Source organism: Leuciscus leuciscus, assembly GCF_965113295.1.
Source record: "Leuciscus leuciscus genome assembly, chromosome: 11".
NCBI classification, from domain to species: Eukaryota; Metazoa; Chordata; class Actinopteri; order Cypriniformes; family Leuciscidae; genus Leuciscus; species Leuciscus leuciscus.
The window spans coordinates 10759721-10781143 of NC_138735.1; the positions used below are offsets into that span (position 1 = coordinate 10759721).

Sequence of the window (21423 nt, forward strand, 5' to 3'; positions counted from 1 at the left end):
GCATCATCTAAGATATTCATGTCTTTCTTTCTTCAGTTGAAAAGAAATTAAGGTTTTTGAGGAAAACAATCCAGGATTTTTCTCCATATAGTGGACTTTAATGGCAACCAACAAACCGTTGGTCGAAATTGCAGTTTCAATGCATCTTCAAAGGGCTTTACACGATCCTAGTCGAGGAATAAGGGTCTTATCTAGCGAAAATACTTTTTCTAAAAAAAAAATATCTAAAAAAACAAACATTTATATACTTTCTAACCACAAATGCTCATCTTGCACTAGCTGTGATGCTCCACCCATTACATAATCATGTTGAAAGGTCACGCGTGACGTAGGCGGAAGTACAGACCTATGTTTACAAAGCGAACGTGCAAAGACGCGCAAAAAGTTAAACGCCATTTAAAAAAAATTAAATAATAAAAGGTAAAACAATGATGTTGGACAATTTTGAAGTTGGAGGAGAAAATTAGATGGAATTGTTCGCCCTATTCTACCTTTTTGATCCGTAATACTAGCAGCTAGTGATCTTTCAACGTGATTAGGTAATGCATGATGTATCGCAGCTAGTGCAATATGAGCATTTGTGGTTAAAAAGTATATAAATGTTGTTGTTTTTTAGAAAATGGCCGATCGTTTTGCTAGATAAGACCATTATTCCTCGACTGGGATCGTGTAGAGCCCTTTGAAGCTGCATTGAAACTGCGATTTCGACAAAGTTGCCGTTAAAGTCCACTATGGAGAAAAATCCTGGAATGTTTTCCTCAAAAACCTTAATTTATTTCCGACTGAAGAAAGAAAGACATGAACATCTTTCTTGGATGACGTGGAGGTGAGTAAATTATCAAGACATTTTAATTCTGAAGTGAACGAATCCTGTAAACCCCTCGTTTCCGCAAGCCTGCTCTGATTGGTCAGAAGGCCCAGTCTTTTGTGATTGGTCTACCGCTTACAGCGCGTGTCGGAGCTTCTTCAGCACTTGATACACCGTGATGTGAACAGAATGGAGTTTTCAGTATAAATTCGAGTCCTTATCATTTTGAAGTGCATGCAAAGTGGATTTGCAGCGCTGAAAACAGCGTCTTCTCGACATGTCAAAAACACGAACCAAACTCTTCCAAAATAGACGTTGTTCGCGGGCAGCCAATGAAGACCATAGACTTGCATTATGCAAATTTGTTACATTGTTACATAGGTCCAGAAAAGTTTATTTTGTGTGTGTGTGTGGGTGTTTGTGATTTCTTATTTCCTACTAGGCAAGGGAAGCAGTAGTTGAAATATAAAGTAACATTTCTATAATCATTTGTTAAATATTTTTCTTTGCATTAAGAATAGGTCCAGATATATTTCAGCCTAATAGTGATATTTCACTGAATGGTCAATTTTACATACATTTTGTGTATTTTCAAAATACAAAATACTGTATTTATTTTAGTTGTAAGTAAATTTTTCATGTTTTTGTGCCCATCTAAATGGCATGTGTTGAGATCAAAATTCTGTGGATTCATATTTTATATTTATGGGTCTAATGTTTCACTCTTGAAATACCATCCCAGTCCAAAGTCCTGAATATAAATGATAGCCAGGAATTCTGTATCTGTTATGATTCAGCTTTAATAAGGTCTTACTGTAATGGTTATGACTTTATTGTCTATAGTGACCTTTTATGCTCTTCAGTGCAGAAGGCATTTAAAACAGAATGTAATAATTTTATGACTAAATATACTGGATGTGCTGTAACTTTCAATCAGGCCATTTATTCTAAACAGAATTTTTTTTTTTAATTAAATTAATTAATTAATTAATTTAATTAAAAAAATAATTTTATTTAGTTGGCTCTTCTGAAACAGATAGTGGGTTCTCAGATAGTGAAGCCAGTGTCCAGCATAACGGGACTCTTTCAATACTTATAAAAAGCATCTCAGGATTCACTTCATAATGCTGGATGAGAGAATAAACTGATTTTGTAAACTCATATACCTCCTCTTTTTATGATCCTAGTATTTCGAAAATGCTTATACAATAGTGAATGAGAAGAGGCGACTAAACTTTTTAGTACTTTCAAACAAGCTGTCAGATCATCATGCACTATTTGTGTCATGCGATAGCTATTTGTTGTGTCAACATCTTTCCTTGTGCTGTTTTCAAACTGATTTCCATGTTACGGTTGCTTGTCAAAGAGAATCATTAGATTGTTTCAGTGACTCTTCCAGATAGGTGGTTGACGTTTACTTTTTAGACAGGACAGTTTTGAAATGTCAAATGGAAAAAGAGATGTTTAGCATAGTTGATGATAAGCTGTTGGTAATATTAGGCAAATATATTTTACTGTAGTTTATTTGCCATGCACTGTGCGCATTTGTGTGGCTCAGTGTCATGAAACATCTGACGTCATTCACACAATGGCTTTTGTGTTTGATTTTACATGTATATCAGCAATATTGCGATTTCAATTTGCATATGTCACAAGGAAACACATTCTGAACATTTTATTGTGTTTGTAATAAATATCATAGTAAATGACCTAAATTAACTTTAAAGAGTTCATTTGAGTAATTCTAGTGATATTTTGGTAACACTTTACAAATAAGCTTTCATTTGTGAACATTACTAAACTACCCCCCCCCCCCCCCCTCCCCCAGTTTCACAGAAAATTAAGTCTTAAGCCTAGTCTAAATGCATGTTTAAGCTGTCTTAACTGAAAGCAACTTGTACTGACAGATCTTAAAATATGTCAGTGCCATTGTTTTGTCTCAAGATGCAAATCATTAAGGTTTTTTTTTCTTTTCTTTTTTTCTAGAGCACGTTTAGCTAACTGATGTCCTAACTGAACCAAGGCCAAATCCTGGCTTAATCTGAACCCTTTCGAACCAGGCCTAAACTAATTAACCCTAATGTATACTTCTAAAGCCTTATTAATCTTAGGTAATGTTAATTTCAACATTTATAATACATTTAAAAAAATCTATATTATTTAATGGATCTGAGCTAACATGAATTGAAAATGAACAGTTGTATTTTTATTAACTTTGTTAACAAAGATTAATACATACTGTAACAAATGTATTGTTAGTTTAGGCATTGACTAAAGTTAGCTTATTGGAACCTTATTGAAAAGTGATATTTTACAGATAGTGATAATATTACCAATATTATCATAATCATGAAAATAAGATTTTATATATATATATATATATATATATATATATATATATATATATTATTATTTTTTTTATTTTTTTATTTTTTTTAGATTAAGTGCATCATCAGATGTTAGCCAAGTGCTCATGGAAAAGTTATTTCTTCAGCTGTTCTCTTGGGAAGATAATTCACCATCGTAGTGAATATGAGAGTTAGGAAGAGTGATTTTTTGCTGTTCGCTCACTGACCACATCAGGGATTTCTAAATGAATAGGGTGTAAATTCAGCAACAGTGCCAAATGCAAGCCACAGTGACTTAAACTGAAGTCCCCTTTAAGGAAAGTCAATTCACTAGGCGGCAATATTTCAGGAGTGCAAGACCGACTCCTATCTACTTGAATGAGGAAATAACAAAATGTCAAAAACTGCTTGCCAAACTCAATTTCAATAACTTTCAAATCAGCAATAAAATCTGACATGAATCTTAAGCTCAAACTACATAAAAAAAGTGTATATTTCAGGTCAGTCAGCAATTATATTGCATGTGCAACCCTAAGCATGATTTAAAAAAAAATATATTTAAATTTGTATTGCTTGAACAACAATTATAAAACAGAAGAAAAAAAAGAAGAAAAAAGAAAGAAAATGCCAGGGTTAAGAAAGTGCGTAAAAACAAAACAAAATAATAGACCAAACAAACAATAAAAGGCTTTGATATTTCACAAAATCTTAAATGTTTTCAATAAATGAATGGTTTGAACAGCATTTCTCTTCGTACTTTCCTTAATGGAAACCATTTAATTTTCTAATTCTTTCAATACCACAGAAAAAAGAGGTTTCTGATTACTAAATGTACACAGATGAATATGAAACTTAACAAATATAATCACAAGATTAATAATATACGCTTCATTTTCCAGACTCTTTTCATATTTGAAAAAAACTAATATTACATGTTCGTATAACAAAAGAAAGTTGCATTCCAATTTGTCATTTATAAATTTAGAAACACCATAACCTCTTTGTATATTGACAGTGCCAAAAATTATGAGGGACAGTTTCTGGTTGCAAGAAACAAAATGAACAATTTGCATCTATGTCTTTGTTAAACTTGGATAGAAAATGTTTAGCTGGGTAAAATTTGTGCAATATCTTAAATGAAATTTCCTTGACCTTATTTGTAATAATAAAGGTAACAGCCACCTTACTCCAATTAATAGGTCCAATAAACCTTGACCAATAGAAAATGGCATGTGGTTTACACTACTTCCTTTTGAAAAAGGGAACGTATAGCCTTATTATTATTTGTCAAAAAACGAATTTTACCACAGAACCTATCATCTCACAAAAAAGAGACACACGTTTAGAGTATGAAATACCTCTATAAAGAGACAACAATAGCACCAATTACAGAGGAAAATTGTTTAGGGGAAACAGGGAAGTTGAAGTATGAAAGGGATTCATCATAAGTCATTAAATACCCTTGATAATTCAACAACTGTCCAACCAAAAAGATACCCTCGTCAAACCAAGTTTTCAAAAATATATACTCTTATGCTTGTTTAAAATATTACAATTATTCCAGATGTAATAATGATGTGGTGAAAAATTATGCTTGTAAATGAACTTCCAAGCCAAAAGTGCTTGCCTGTGAAAAGCTGACAGTTTAACTGGAAGTTTTCTAATATAATGTATATGGGTTTTCCACAAAAAGTTCAGCATTATTTGATCAATTATCTTATTTATTTTATTATCTGAATGTATCGAGGTAGCTACATAAGTAAGCCTAGAAATGCCTTCCGCTTTAACCAGCAAAACACAACCTTTGAGCTTTGAGAGACAAGTCCTTCTGTAACCATATATTAAATCTGTTCTTTACTTTTTTTAATCACAGGTTCAAAATTTTGTGAGATTCTCTCCTGCTTATTTTTAGTAATACCCAGATAAGTTGGAGCATCCTTTACAGGAATATTACAAATTGTTCTGGCATGGCAACTTTTTAAAGCAATCAGTTCACATTTTTGTAAATTAAGGCAGAGACCTGAGGCACTGGAAAAAAAATGTCAATGAACTTGACAGCTGACTGAATTTGATCAACATTTTTCAAGAAAAGTGTTGTGTCATCAGCCAACTGGCTTATCAGGACACGTCTCTCTTCAACTTGAATTCCTTTTATGTTGCATAATTTAATGAAGTGACAAAACTCCTGAGCAACAATGATAAAGAGGTAAACAGAAACTGGGCAACCTTGTTTAACTCCTCTTTCCAGATAAAATCTTTGTGTAGTGCCATTATTTAATTTCACAGAACTATTTCCACCTGCGTAAAGAGTTTAAAGAAATAAGCCCCAAACCCAAAGTGTTCTAAACAGTAAAACATAAAAGGATGCTCAACAGAATCAAAGGCTTTAAAAAAATATATATATAAAATTTTTATATATATATATATATATATATATATATATATATATATATATATATATATATATATATATATATATATATATATATATATATATACTGTATAAAGCCATAATCTTTTATAAGGTCAGAATTATCAATAAGATCAAAAATAAGTCTGATATTATGAAATATATGTCTGTTTCTCATAAACCCAGATTGATTTTCGTCAATAATGGAATGTAATACTAATTTGAACCTTTGAGCAAAGACATGAGCAATAGTCATTATTCAACAGACTAATGGGTCTCCAATTATCAATAAGCAACAAATCTTTCTTGGGCTTAGGAATCAAACAAATGATACCTTGCGTCATGGTTGTAGGAAGTTGTGAGCACTTTTAAGTTTTCGGAGTATACTTCCAAAGAAACGGGGCAAGAATCTCAGAAAACTGCTTATAAAACTCAGTAGTAATTCTATCGTTACCGGGTGATTTATTACATTTTAAACGTTCAGTATAGCTTGCTTAATTTCCGTAACAGTTATTGGGAAATCACATAACTTTTGGTCCTCTTCTGTAATTGTTTTAACATTCTATGTTTACAAAAATATGTCATATTATACTCACTGAATTTAGAAGTGAATAAATTAGAGTGATAATTATAGCAAAAGCTAGAAATTATGTCAAAATGATCTGCAATAGATCCATTAATGTTCATTTTAGAAACATAATTTAGTTTAGCCCTCGACTTTTCAAGTTTAAAAAAATAAGCAGTTCTAACCATTTCATGCCTTGATCGAATAAAGGCTCCTTGTGCTCGCATTCTGTACATATTATCAAGCTCATTTTGCAGCTCTGTTTGACGCAATATCTGTCCTTCCAACATCAGGTCCACAGTGGGAATGATAGAAATGGCTAAGATTTCACTAACAACTTTCTCTTCCACAAGACATTGTGATTTAACTAATGTGCTAAACTTCCTCAAATATTTTCAAATTTCAAATTTTAATAGTTCCCAATTTTGACTAAACAACCCTTCCTTTTTGGCTTTAATCCAATAATAATTAATGAGTTCTTCCAAAGCAAAGAACTATTCATTTTCCAATATGAATGATACTTGTTACAATTTGTGTTTGGAGAAATATTAATTTAGATTAATTTGGCCTTATGGTCAGTTAATGGTGTTGCCATAACATTAACAGAAATATTGTCCCCATCAAAATGGTTAGAGACAAGCCAAAAATCAATCATAGAACGTCTAGAGCCATCCTTGTTACTCCAAGTATACACAATAAACGTAATTTTGAGTTTACATCTCACATTTCTGACTGTTTTTCCTCACAATTCCGAGTTTATATCTCACAATTCTGTGAAGGAAAATATTAATTTTGAGCTATACACTTGTTATTTTGTCATTTTTTCTCCGAATTGACAATTGCGAGATATAAAGTCAGAATTGGGAGATATAAACACCCAACTGTGAGGAAAAAGTCAGAATTGGGAGATACAGATTTTATAGGTTTAAATATTTCATGCGGTAACTGTAGGGCTAATACATTCTGTCACCTATGAACCACATATGCAGCCCTATTTGTTTATATCAAATTGATGGTTTAATAGTAGACTAATCATTGCAGGTTTCATCAGTCCAGTCTGTTTGTTTAATGCTTGCAATCATAAACGTCCGTGTTTAGCTTTAAATGTGTCTCTTCGACCACGGTATTCTATAAAAATTAAGATCATCTTCTTTTGCATTCCATTTCTGACATCCAAAGGAAAAAGAATGGATATTCTTATGTTTTAACTTTCACAAGATATTTTTTAGATTTTGCCCGTTCTCACGTATTACCTGTTTTTCTGACACTACAATGCGTACAAAGTGGCGTAACTTTGACGTCAGCTCCCAAACGGTCTATTGGCAATTGCCCATTTTATTTAGTAGACGAGACTATAAAGCCGCCATATTGTTGCAATCTGAAGGCTGCTTCCTAGTGAGGCTGTGTTCACTGTGTTAAACTTGGCAGCTAGTGAAGATATTCTAAGAGAGGTGTATTATGGGTTTAATGATTAGGATGAATGGCTAAAAGAGCACTGCAGTACTGACAAGAGCCTGGACAAAGACTTGTGGTGTGATAAGATAAGATGGAGTTGTCTCCAAGTTTCCTTGCTGACCTTGATGGGGTTATTGTCAATAACCCATTGTTGCATTAAGATTTATACAAAAGGTTTTATTTAGCTCAATTTTTTTGACTCATTTAAAATTCTTAATTCATAATATGAAAATTACTTAAAGATTATTCAATTCAATTTGATGGAATTTTACCATACAATTGAAATTCGTAAATCTTTTTTAAAAATACCTTTTTTGTGTGTGTGTTTGTGTGCCCATATTTTATATAAGTGCTTCACAAAGCTGTCCTGGGGACCCCCACCTCTTCTTATATGTTAAAAAGTAGAGACTCCAAGAGTTGAATTGGGTGTGACTGATGAGGGAAACGTACAAAATGTGCAGAGCAGTGGCTCCATAGGACCAGGATTGAAAACCACTGAATTGATCATTCTCATTTTTTATATAACAATGTTAGTAGGCTGGAATATCTAGAATTTATTAACACAGTGATTGTTTTTGAATTTTGTTTCTTCATAGAATATTTGATTATTTAATGAATGTCATTTCTTCCCCTTAGGGACAACCCGCTGATGTTAAAGATGTTTCAGTAGCTGCTCGAACAGAGACTGAATTATCATTCCAATGGGATATAGTCGACAACAACAGAAATTACAGTTATAAACTGATGAACGGCAGTGTCGAAATCAGTCGGATCACTGTAACAGAAGCGGATCTTGTAACTTATAAAGTCTCATCTCTGTCTCCTGGATTTAATTATTCCTTTACAATTTACACTGTGTTTGAGGGGATTCAGAGCAATGGATTTCATTTCTGGGCTGTAACTGGTAAGTGAGTCATTAAGATTTTGAATATATAAAGTGTTTTCTCTGTAGATTAACTTAAGAATTGTGGTAATATAAAGTTCAAATTCTCCTACATTAAAATTTAAATAGACTATACATACATATATATTATTATTATTATTTGTATTTTTTTTTTTTTTTTTTTAATTTTAATTAAGTTATGCATGTATATAAGGAATATAGATATGTAAGCACTGCTTATTTGTGAGAACTTCAATGATTGACAATATTGCATTCAGATTTGGGAACCAGTAGCATGTTGTACACAAATGTTAGAGCTTTTCTCTGCACTAACTTCACACAGGCTCTCACAGTAATTCAGAACAAATACAAAGTGGTTCCATTATCTAATGTGATTTGAAAGATGTGCTTGTTCAGTCTCTCTTTAAAATAAATATTGATTTCTTGATTTTTTTTATTTTATTATTAATGCAAAAACATACAGACATTTGTAGATGTGATTTCTAACAGGCCAATTTCTGTCTCTTTCTTCTTCAGTTCCATCTAATGTTGTGAGTGTTTCGGTCGTCGATCGGAAAGAGACTAATATAACATTACAATGGGAAAAAGTCAACAACCGTTCCGATTACACTTATGAGCTGAAATACTGGAATAAAGTCGAGCCTCCAAAACAAATTCCAACTGATTCTTTAGTGGAACATAAGGTCACGTCTCTGTCTCCAGGGACTGAATACTCATTTACACTCTATACTGTGTTTGGAGGAGTGAAGAGCAGTGGATTCAGCTTCTCCAATGTAACCGGTGAGTCTCAAAACATCTGGTCTGTCGCAAAGACCAAAGTCTGTATGACAGACAAAACAACTGCTTCTGACATTTCTCTCAGATTCTGAATTAGGATGCAATTCTTTATACAATGTGTAACCTTGCTGAATTTTTACTGTCAATAATCTGACAAAACATATGTTTACATTAGCCAGTTAGATAACATTAACTTTGTGAAAAATCTGCTGAATTTGCAACACCAGTGTAAAATGCATCACAGAGAACGGTTTAATTTTACAAGGCATAAAAAAACGACGCACAATGGATGTTTCAGTGCCTGTGTTCGAGTATAAATGAACAGGACTCACATTTATTATATTGTGAGCTCACATAGCAGGACATTTGAGGGAGATTTACATGTTAAATATTAGATGTAAAATGTAATAAATGTGACACATTTTTTCTTTTTCTTTTTTTAGTTTTGATGCTGTTTTGATCATCTCCATATTTAATCATGTTGTATTTATCTAACTGTTCAGCGAATTCATATATCTACTGTTTTCGCTCGGGGACGCTGTTGTGGTCTTAAAAAGATTGTCTGACGTCTACATTAACTCAATTCTGGTCAAGATAAAAAAAGACAGAAACGGCAATTGTGAGCAGGGTGGCCAAGCTTCGGCCAATAGCATTAACATAGCCATTATGTTAAGACTGTGGGCCCTTTTTTAACGCTCTAAGCGCATGGTCTAAAGCGCACGACACAAGTGCACTTAGGGCGTGTCCGAATCCACTTTTGCTAGTTTAACAAGGGGAAAAATGGTCGGGGCACCCGGCGCATGATCTAAAAGTGTTGTCTCTATTTTCTCAATGAGTAATTTGTGTGTTTTGGGCGTAGCGTGCAAAAAAACAATCAGAGTCTCATCTTTCATTCCCTTTAAAAGCCAGTTGCCCTCGTGCCATGGTGGACTTGCTATTTACATGACGGAACTTACAAGTGGGAAAATGTAACACTTCTCAAGCGAGGAAACGGATCTGCTCGTGCGCGAGGTTTAAGTGCCCATCTACGGGACAAGCCGGATTCCACCATATCTTGTACACAATAATAATCTTTTACACTGTAGTCCTTTTAATTTTAATAGTTGGCATGTTTGTGTGCGTTGTGCGTCCCTATGTGTGAAATAAGCAGAGTGTATGCGCGTTGTGGACCCGCCTATAGGCACATGTTACCAATGCGCCCTTTCAATAACAAAAAAAATAAAAATACTGTGAGATCCATTGACTTTAGATCAGGTTTCAGTTGGTCAATGGCGCAGTCTATTTCAGTCGCCTCAAAATAGCAATGCGCCAACAATGCGCCTGAACACACCTCGTTTTCAGACCAGCACACCCATGGGCACACAAATGGGCGCAAATGCATTTGCTATTTAAACAACGTATCGCAGGACATGAAAATGATAACTGCGTCGGGCTGAAACTAGCAAAAAACACTTGAGTCATAATACCCAGTGTGAGCAGCTAGCAGTTAGCCTATTTGGGGGTAATCAGTCTTACTTTTCATTATCAAATTAGACCAATCGTCGCTTTTATTTATCTGACTTAAAGTTATAAACATTATAAAATGAAATTTGATGATTAACTTATAAAACTAGTCATAGCAGTTTATGCAATGGGATCACAAGTAGCCTTTACAACCCGATCTCACAGCAATTCGTATGTATTTTACGAGTTGCCCAATTCGTATGAATTCACATCTAACCCCTTACCCCGCCACTAAACATACCCTTCACTGGGGTTTAGACAAATCGTACTAATTAGCCACCTCGTAAAATACGTACGAATTGGTCGGGAGATAGCGTTGGCCTTTCCACAAGCCAAAGCAAATACCAAAAGATGGTCACACAAACACAAACACTCACACACAAATACCATCGGGGCAACAACATTACAGTAAAATAATGCGTTAATCATTAATTAAACAACACAAAAAAAAACCTGATGTACATAACTGATAACAACAATGAGAAACACAATGAGGAAAGGATAATATCGTTACGGATACCTTTTGTTGCAATTATAACAATACCAATATCGAAAGCGATACTGATTATTTCTGAATGGGTATGTGATTTTTTTCAAAATAGTTTTAATTTTTAGAAAATAAATATCATTTCAATAAAGTGTAAATCCCATCTACATGACACATATTGACCATTAATAACAAATGTATTACAAAAGCAAATATGAGCACAATAAAAAAAATATATATATATATATTTGTATCAATAGGTGTAAAAAATAATGTGGAAAAATATTGTGATTAAATAATAACAACAATTATTTATTATAACATAAAGTTGAATAAAATAAAATAAAATATCAACAACATAAAATGTGTGCACTTTCTTAAATATTTCTTAATATATCTTCTTAGCTAAAATGTTTTGCTTGCTTCTCATGTGACAGGCCAGCTAAATGTCAGAGGTGTTTTGGTGTAAACATAAAAAAAAAGTACTGAAAACATTTGAAAGTGATGCAGAAACTTTTAGTTACATAAGGAAGATACATTAGTAATGAATAAAACACTTCAAGTACTGCTTATTTGTGAGCCCTTCATGTTCATTACTGACTAATACTAATATTTGGATTTTAGAGGGAGCAGAGGACTTGCGTGTCATAACTCAGCCATTTCTTTCTTTTTTTTTTTGGGACAAAGAAAGACAATAATTTTGTATCGATGTAATTTACTCATTATTTTTTTACCTGGAATGTTACCATAATAACGCAGTATGGCGTCCGTCAGCCCATTAGCTGTCCTTACAACAGGATTTTTTAGGCTAATGCTGTTAATATAACTGTTGCAAACAAATATAAGTTTAAAATTTGCCGTCTCTTCTTTAGGCCCTGCATGTAGTCACATTTACCTTACGTATCTACTATTAAACGCATTGTAACTTATTTATTAAACTTCAAATGAAATGTATAACAAAATGCTTGTAATATATCCCAAACATAACAAAAGAACTTAAATTATTATTTTTATGTTTACTCGAACTCTCCTGCTATCTAGCTTTAAAATGAATCGCAAGGATTCACCACCCTGGGTCATATGACCATAAACAATAAGATTACTTCCTTGATGTGACGTCGCATGTACCCTTCACTAACCGATTTGTGGAAAGGGCCCTTGCTGAAGGGATTCAGGTGTTCGCTGTCGTTTGGAACGCCCTTACTAATGACGTCCCCTTCCAAAAGTGCCCTTTAAAGACGCAAAAAGGCCATTTGGAATTCGCCCAAAATGCATGATCCACATGATCCACTTATACGTTGCACGAACACAAAGTGGTTCTATTGTATACTGTAATATCTCATAATATATGAAACATGCGCTTGTTCAGTCTTTAAAATAAATGCTGTTTTCTTGATTTTTTTATGTAATGCAAAGACATTCAGACATTTGTAGATGTGATTTCCAACTACTGTCTGCGGCCACAATACAGTAACTGCCAGTCAGTGAAGGAAGTGAATGGTAGATTAATTGATGGACAGGTGGATAGCAGCAGGTGTTAAGAAAATATAAAATTTCTGTCTCTTTCTTCTTCAGCTCCATCTGATGTTGGAAGTGTTTTGGTCGTCAATCGGGAAGAGACTAAAATAACATTACAATGGGAAAAACTCGACAACGGTGCCAATTACACTTATGAGCTGAAAAACGTGGATAAAGACGAGAATCCAGTACATATATCACCAACTAATTCTTTAGTGGAACATAATGTCACGTCTCTGTCTCCCGGGACTGAATACTCATTTACACTCTATACTGTGTTTGAAGGATTGAAGAGCGGTGGATACAACTTCTCCAATGTAACCGGTAAGTCTCAGTACATAATTTCAGTCAACCAACACTGACACATGCTGTGTTGGTTTAGGTTGAGAGTGTCACATCTGTGTCTTTGACATTTATCTCAGATTCCTGTTCACATGCTGGAATAATAACAGAAACATTGCTGAAATTCTTAATTAGGATGCAATTCACTGTATACACTGTGTAATCTGAATTTTTACTTGCCCTGCCAATATTTTCACTGGCCCCACCACAAAACAGTGATCAATTTTAAGATTTAGCAATGCAGTTTTATATTTGCTAGAAATATTGGTCACACTTTAGATTAGGGTCCAATTCTCACTATTAATTAACTATGACTTTTGCCTCAATAAACTCCTAATTACTAAAAGTTAGTAAGGTAGTTGTTACATTTAGGTATTGGGTAAGATTAAGAGATGTAGAATATGGAAATGCAGAATAAGGCATTATTAATATGTGCTTTATAAGTTCTAATAAGCAGTCAATAGCCTGGTAATATTCATGCTTATAAGCAAATAGTTCATTGTGAGAATTGGACCCTAAACTGAAGTGTAACCGAAATATTTTCTATCACTTAACTTTTCTTAACAAAAAAATATTTTCTTTGAATAATAAAAAAAAAAGTTGTTTATTTGCAACAAGATGAAAATGATAAAACTATAATGCAACTCTATAAATTCATTAAAAATCATAGAAACACTTCCTAATTGGTTTACAGTTTTACAGATGCTTCCAAGAAGCCGTTGTCAGTTTTAACAAGCTAGATAACTTATCTTGGTGAGTGACAAATCAGCTGAATTTGCAACAACAGTGTCAATCATAGAAACACTTCCTTATTGTTTTGCAGTTTTACAGATGCTTCCCAGACCAAAAAAATGTGTGCAATTTCGACAAAACCTTTGTCAGTGTTGACAAGCTGCATAACATTATCTTGGTGACAAATCAGCTGAATTTGAAACACCAGTGTTTAAGTTTGCAAGGCGTAAAAAAAAAAAAGTACTAACTATGTAAATGATGGGCTTGTTGTATAACATATCTTGTCAGGATTAAGCTTTTGCCTGTTTTGGTGCATTGTGTTTTGGTTTTGTCTTCCCTGCTCCTGTTTTACCTGTGTTGGTCATTAGTTTCTGTTTAATCTCGCACCTGTTTCTTTTTCTGGTTTATTAACTCTCCCTTCTGCCTTGTTTGTGTCATTGTGTAGTTGCTGTTCTGATTCTCCTGCATATTCTCCCTGTTAATTAAAAGACTGTTGATTCTATTTGGATTTGTGCGTTTTTAACTACACCTGACAAATCTCACTATATCTGCTTGTTTCAGTGCCATCTAATGTTGCAGATCCACTAATAGTGGTGGATTTCAATGACACCGACGTGATCTTACAATGGAACACGAGCAACACAGCATACAACTATTCTCTTGAAAGCAGCAACACATCACCTGAATACATTAATATCACTCTAGAAGGGAATACGGTTACATATCATAAAAGTGATTTGATTCCTGCAACAAGCTACAGCTTCACTCTGTACACAGAGTTTTTTGATGTGAGAAGTACTGGATACAACTTCAATCACACCACGAGTAAGTCTCCTATTCTTTGCATTATAATAATGGACCACATTAGCAGGGTTGGGCAAAAGTCAAAATGAAAGAATCAGCTTTTATTCGATTCATGATTTGGCTTTTGAATTTGCTACAACACACATGATTTCGAATTGAAATTTACTTTAAATGCAGTTTAAGGACATACAACACAGCAGAAGGATTTCATTTGTCCAAGACAAGACTGCAATGATCTGACAGCAGTTTTGTGAATTTCTTTCGATTTCATTCAGTTTTAATCATGAAATAAAATTCCATTTTGTATTTCAATTCTTCATTCTGTTTGCCTCAGTTCAAATTCAGATTCTCAACTCAATACTGAATGGTGCACAACCCTGCCACGTACCAAATTATCAGTGATGAATTTGAGAGGAATTTACCTTATATTCTACAGTATGTATATTAATTACCATAAACTCTTGTGGAAAATGCATCTCTTCACAGGTCTATCTCGCGTGACTGAAGTCAAAGTCACTCGATCACAGACACAGTTGGCTATCACTTGGACTAAGTTGAACAAAAACAAAATCTACGACTACGTCATGCGTGAAAGTCATGGAAGCGAGACAACTTACAACGGATCTTCTGAGGGCTATGAGTATACACATATTTCCTCAACCCTCACACCTGGGACAGTATACAATTTTACTCTCTTCACTCAGGTGAATGGTCAAAAAAATGGGTTCGCCATCAAGAGCATCACCAGTAAGTTTTGATAACATTACTCTGATTTAGCTACTTATTTGAAAAGCAAATATGAGTTCTAATTGAGTGGAAAGTCATGGAAAGAATAGACTTTGTGTGGTTATGAATGCTTTTAGTAATACAATATTAAAAGTTATATCTGTTAATATGATTTAATGGCCCTGCCCCTGAGCTCACATGAACTAACAATGAAAAAAAAAATGTCATTGTTTTTTGAAACTACATTTTGGATAAATGTATTGCTCATTGTTAGTTAATGTTGTTGCATTTTTGTGCATATCCAATTTAATTAAAAAAAAATCTTTTTAAGACTCCAGTTGAGTTTGAAGTCAGCGTTCATATGTTTTTGTGTTTCTGCAGCCATTAACTGTGCGTCCTTTAAGTGGAACGTCACCAATTCAACGATATCCGCTACAGTGTATGGTAGCACAAATGTAACAGCTAAAAACGCAACCACCGATAAAACTCTCCCTGTAGAGAACAACATGGTGAATCTGCAAGAGCTTTATCCTGGAGAAAGCTACAATGTCTCACTGTGGTTTGATTTGGACCAAAAGAGACTCCTACAATGCTCACATCTCCTGACGTTAAGTGAGTTTACATGCTCTGTTTTGGACTGTGACCGGCTGATATTCAGCATAATTTCTTTGTTTTACTATCCTTCTGTTTCTCTTTCAAACTAGTTCCAAATAGTGTACTTCGTCTTCGCTGTGAATATTTTTCTGGAGGATATGGTCTGGCTGTAATTTGGGATCGTCCATATGGAGTTGTGGATGTGGTGCAGGTGGACGTTGGTGGACGACATTTCAACCTTAGTTCTTCAAACGCATCACCAAGACAGGAGGTGAACAGTCTGCAAGCTGCCCAATGGTACAACGTGGCAGCGACATCATTCTCTGGAGCCATGAAGAGTAAAACAGAATCACTCGACTGTCAAACTGATCCAGCAGGTGAAATAATAGTTTAATAGGCTATAAGATGGTCTTTAATCTACAGAAATACCTTTAGGTTAAATACAACTTAAAGGAATAGTTCATGAATGTTCTGTCATTATTACTCACCCTCATATTCCAATCCTGTATGAAATCATTCTGACTGTCATGAGCTCTCATGGAATTTTCACTGAATAATTACTTAAATTTTGGCATATTTTTCACACAGTTGCTATCATGTGACGTAAGAAGACTTTATGTGTCTTTAACTACTATGTACTAACATTTACATTAATCTTTTGATATAATGCACTTCTTGTGTACATACATGCTTTTACACAGTACTTATATTTTAAACCTACCCATACCCTACCTTACCCATAGTAATTTAGCGCAGAATTTTAAAATGTGAACACTAATTAATGCATTATATCATAAACTGACAATGAACAACTTTTTTTTTTTGTGAACGTACAATGTCAGTCATTTGAGTGTCGGTTATGCAACAAACAAAAAAAACTTTAATTAAGTTCTCAGCAATATATCAATCTGAGGTTATCAATGATATGTGGATATCAGCAGCATTGGGATCAGTTGAGCAGGTTTATCTTCTCAGAGAATCAGCCAAAACTAAAAGAGGAATAGGAAGTAGCCTAATATTAACATTCAGTAAGATTAATAAATGCTACAGTAGTTCATGATACCAAGAAGTCAAACTAGTTCTTGACATTTGTGATGGCAGATTTAGACTTGTCATTATTAGCATAATTTCATCATTAAATTCAACATTGTATGTCATAATTTTGAATTTTTATGTCATAATTTTGACTTTCAATTTTTTATCTTATAATTATAATTTGACCAGAGCATGATTTTTTTGTTTTTCTTGTGGTGGAAATGGGCTTCCATAATCATGAGTCAAACAGCCTCAAAATATTATATTTGGGTTAGAAGCAAGATCAAACATTCCTGCAAGAATTGAGTGTGTCTCTGCATTTGGTCATTCCGATGATGGATCTCCATATTAACATATCGATCATTTCTGCCTTTAAACCTCCTCAGGCTTCAGTTGAATAGAGCTTCCTTGTATTTAACCTGCAATATTCATTTAAATCTTTGAGATATTAAGCTGTCACATAGTTGACCTATGTATTGACATATTCACTGTTTGTTTCTGTCTGTGTTCTGCAGGTGTTATAGCCGGTGTCCTTGTGTTTTTCCTGTTGGTCATCATTATATGTGCTGCAGTCTATTTATGGTTCCGCTATGGTTCTGCAAAACGTAATAAGTATGATTTTGATTTATAGTTATCAAGGATTATGGGTTTATTTTATATTAAAATGCAATAGAAGCTGTATTAGTTGCGTCTTTAAAGTCTTCTCTCATCTCTAGAAGTCCCAAACCACCAGGGGAGTCAAAAGTGACCAAAAAAAACTACAAGTATGTGTAACACTTCTATTTGGGGGGGTGGGGGTGGGGGGGGTGGGGGGGGGGGGGTGCATCATTGACATCCATTGTATGTACACTGTAAAAAAAAATTGCTGCGAATATTTATCACAACTTAAAATCCAACATTGTTTCAACTTTATAAAGTTTTAAGTATGTGTTCATGCTTGACTTAAAATATTAAGTTTAGTTAACTTTAGTTAAGTTGGATATTTAAGTTATCTCAACAAATTTTAAGTTGTTATAACTAATCGCAGCCGCATTTTTTACAGTGTACATACAATGGATGTCAATGATGTCCACAACTTTATGTATTGAATATTTTATCATCTAATGCAATTTCAATCAGACTTTTTTTGTTTTAAGTGTGCATTAAGTGTCCACATGCTTTTGGGGCCACTGTATATTATGTTATTATAGTATGAAAACAAACAATTGTGAAATGTTTTTCAGACCGATCCCCGTGGATAAATTTCCTGAACATTTTCAAAACATGAGTTGTGATGAGAATAGAGGTTTCAGTGAGGAATATGAGGTAGGGTTAGCAAATATGAAATATAAGAGTAAAATGTTTTGTAATTGCTGTTGCAAAGTATTCAAACACTGAGAACTGAGAGTCTTTCTGCTTACATGTAAGAATCATCAAGTTAATTTAGAAAATGTACAGTGTTTGTTGAGTATGTTTTTATTGGACATGTTTTTTTAACAGGACTTGAGTTCAGTGGGTATAGAACAGTCAAGTGCTGCGGCTATTCTGCTTGAAAACAAGGACAAAAACCGATTTTCAAATGTTTTACCTTGTGAGTGTTTTACACACACACACGCACGCACGCACGCACGCACGCACGCACGCACGCACGCACGCACGCACGCACGCACGCACACACACACACACACACACACACACACACACACACACACACACACATATACTGGTGAACCTATTATTATTAGGGCATTCCATAGGCGTAATGATTTCTATACTGTACAAACTGTATATTCTATTCCCTACACTAACCCAAGCCCTAAACCTACCCATCACAGAAAACCTTTGTATTTTTACATACATAAAATTTATTATTAAATAAAAAATTGTTTAGTATGTTTTTAAGCCATATTAATTACAATGTCCTCATAAACCACATTTACATTGTAATAACAGTGTAATACCCATGTCATTATACAAATATGTGTCCACATAAATCATATAAACAAGCACACACACACACATTTTATGGGGACTTTCCATAGACAATGAATTTTATAATGTATGAACAGTATATAGATAACAATTTAGAATACTGTTCCATCATTAATGAATAACTACACAGGAACAAATGAGTAACACACTATCAATGGCACTATTCTATTCCCTAACCCCCAATAAAAAACACAGAAAACATTTGCATTTTATATTTGCAAAATAATATTATTCAATATGATTTATAAGCTGTTTTCCTCATGGGACCAAAAAAAATAAAACAAAAAAGTCCCCACAAGGTCAAAATGATTGGTAATACTATCTTTGTGGTTTGTGGGGGCATTTAACGAACCAGGACCACACACACACACACACACACACACACACACACACACACACACACACACACACACACACACACACACACACACACACACACACACACACACACACACACACACACACACACACACACACACACACAATATTACCACATAGATTTTCTGTCTTGGAAGTCATTTTATCCTTCTCTCTCTCTCTTTAGATGACTCCTCCAGAGTGCATCTCACTGTAAATGATGAAGATGATTCTGATTATATTAATGCCAGCTACATGCCTGTAAGTTGTACAATATATATATATATATATATACATATATATATATATATATATATATATATATACATACATATATATATATATATATATATATATATATATATATATATATATATACTAGTTAACATCAGCTGTAAAATACCCCTGGTGGACTGAGGTTTGTTTATGATGTTTATGTGTATATCAGGGATACGGTAATGTAAGCAAACAATACATCGCTGCTCAAGGTCCGCTGCCATCCACCGTAAATGACTTCTGGAGAATGGTGTGGGAGAAAAGGTCACAGGCCATCGTCATGGTAACCAACTGCACTGAGAGTGGAAGGGTAAGGTTATGTTCAGAATACTACTTACTGTAGTATACAACATTTTTGAAACTGTACATCATATAGTGAACAGTATTATGCTACATTCTTGTTGCATTAGGTTTAATGCAATTTTTGTTTAGCATTTTTAATCCAATTATGTGTAACAATACAGTGTTTCACACAGAGTGGTCTGGATCTAAACTTTCTATAGTTTTCAACACACAGGAGATTTGCCATCTGCATCTGGTGCAGTTATTTAAATAACTGTAAAATAACTTTTCTGATTGAACTCCCCTAGGTCAAGTGTGAGCAGTACTGGCCACTGGACAACTCGTCGTGTCTCTATGGAAACCTGATTGTGACTGTGAAATCAGAGGATAAAGCTCAGAGTTGGACTCTGCGAGAACTTAATGTCAAAAATGTGAGATATTTATATCGCTCTTTTTTGTGACAAAATAATAATAATAATAATAATTCATTAATATAGCGCTTTTCTGGGTACTCAAAGTGCTTTACATATGGAAGGAGGAAATCTCCTCAAACACCACCGATGAAATGCATTGATTATGATATTAGTGTTTTCTGGAGGGCCAAAACATTTGTAATTTTGTTTTTGTAACATTTAAAAAAAATCGAAATTCTCTCTGACCCTGCCCATTTTTTATATTATTTCACAACTTTTAGAAACACCCCCTTCACATGTAATAAGCAGCAGCACTTTTTTCCCTCTGAAGGTTTGCTGTTGGGTGAATATCCACGTGACATATTGAATTCTTTTTCTGTGTCCATGTATACACCGCGAGTGTATATTAGCATTACTTGTTTGGATCTGATAGAGTGTTTGGACCCAGAAACGGTGAAGTGTGATGTCAGATTTAACAGCCACCTTATTCTTCGTCGGTGTTGGCGAAAGTTACTTTAAAAGTAATACACCTGGCTTTAGTTAAATTAGGACATTTAAGTAGCTTTTATAAACGTGCCTGGTGTGCATCTTAAGACAAAACAAAGGCACTGACATATTTTAAGATATAAAATGTTAGGTAAGCTCAAACATGCATTTTAGTCTGGGACTAGGCTTAAGCCTTGTCTGTGAAACCGGGCAGTAAAGTATATTAGTTATTATTTAATATTTAATTATTGAAGGTTTGCGTTAAATTGAGTTTGCATTTCACTGTTTTTATTCATTTTGAGGATTACTGAATCTGTTTTTGTGCAAGTAAGATGAGTAAATGCATGATCACATTTAGTCTAGAACTACACTAAGCATCACACAGCGCACACGTCTCTGCACTTACTTCTGCTGATTTCTCTCAACATGGGGACAGGAGAGGTCTCAGTCAGTAAATGGGAAAACAAAGGAACTTGCATTACTTATTTGAAAATGTAACTCCGATATTTTGGTGGAAATGTAAAAGTAATGTATTATTTTACTAGTTACTTGAAAAAGTAATCTGATTATGTGAATTGCATTGCTTGTAATGCGCTACCCACAACATTGTTCATCACATTGCCATTATTG

General features: G+C 34.1%; 1 protein-coding gene across 1 annotated transcript in view; it reads left to right on the forward strand.

Moving 5' to 3' along the window:
* ptprh (protein tyrosine phosphatase receptor type H) overlaps positions 1 to 21423 on the forward strand; it is a 28512-nt gene that overhangs the window by 1770 nt on the left and 5319 nt on the right. Inside the window, exons 2-15 of the mRNA XM_082184814.1 lie at positions 8223 to 8490; positions 9007 to 9270; positions 12833 to 13099; positions 14411 to 14674; positions 15140 to 15400; positions 15761 to 15991; positions 16084 to 16350; positions 17524 to 17620; positions 17725 to 17772; positions 18232 to 18313; positions 18488 to 18578; positions 19524 to 19597; positions 19785 to 19922; positions 20203 to 20325. Of these exons, the coding sequence (XP_082040940.1) occupies positions 8223 to 8490; positions 9007 to 9270; positions 12833 to 13099; positions 14411 to 14674; positions 15140 to 15400; positions 15761 to 15991; positions 16084 to 16350; positions 17524 to 17620; positions 17725 to 17772; positions 18232 to 18313; positions 18488 to 18578; positions 19524 to 19597; positions 19785 to 19922; positions 20203 to 20325 (2475 nt within the window). The remainder of the gene's footprint in view (positions 1 to 8222; positions 8491 to 9006; positions 9271 to 12832; positions 13100 to 14410; positions 14675 to 15139; positions 15401 to 15760; positions 15992 to 16083; positions 16351 to 17523; positions 17621 to 17724; positions 17773 to 18231; positions 18314 to 18487; positions 18579 to 19523; positions 19598 to 19784; positions 19923 to 20202; positions 20326 to 21423) is intronic.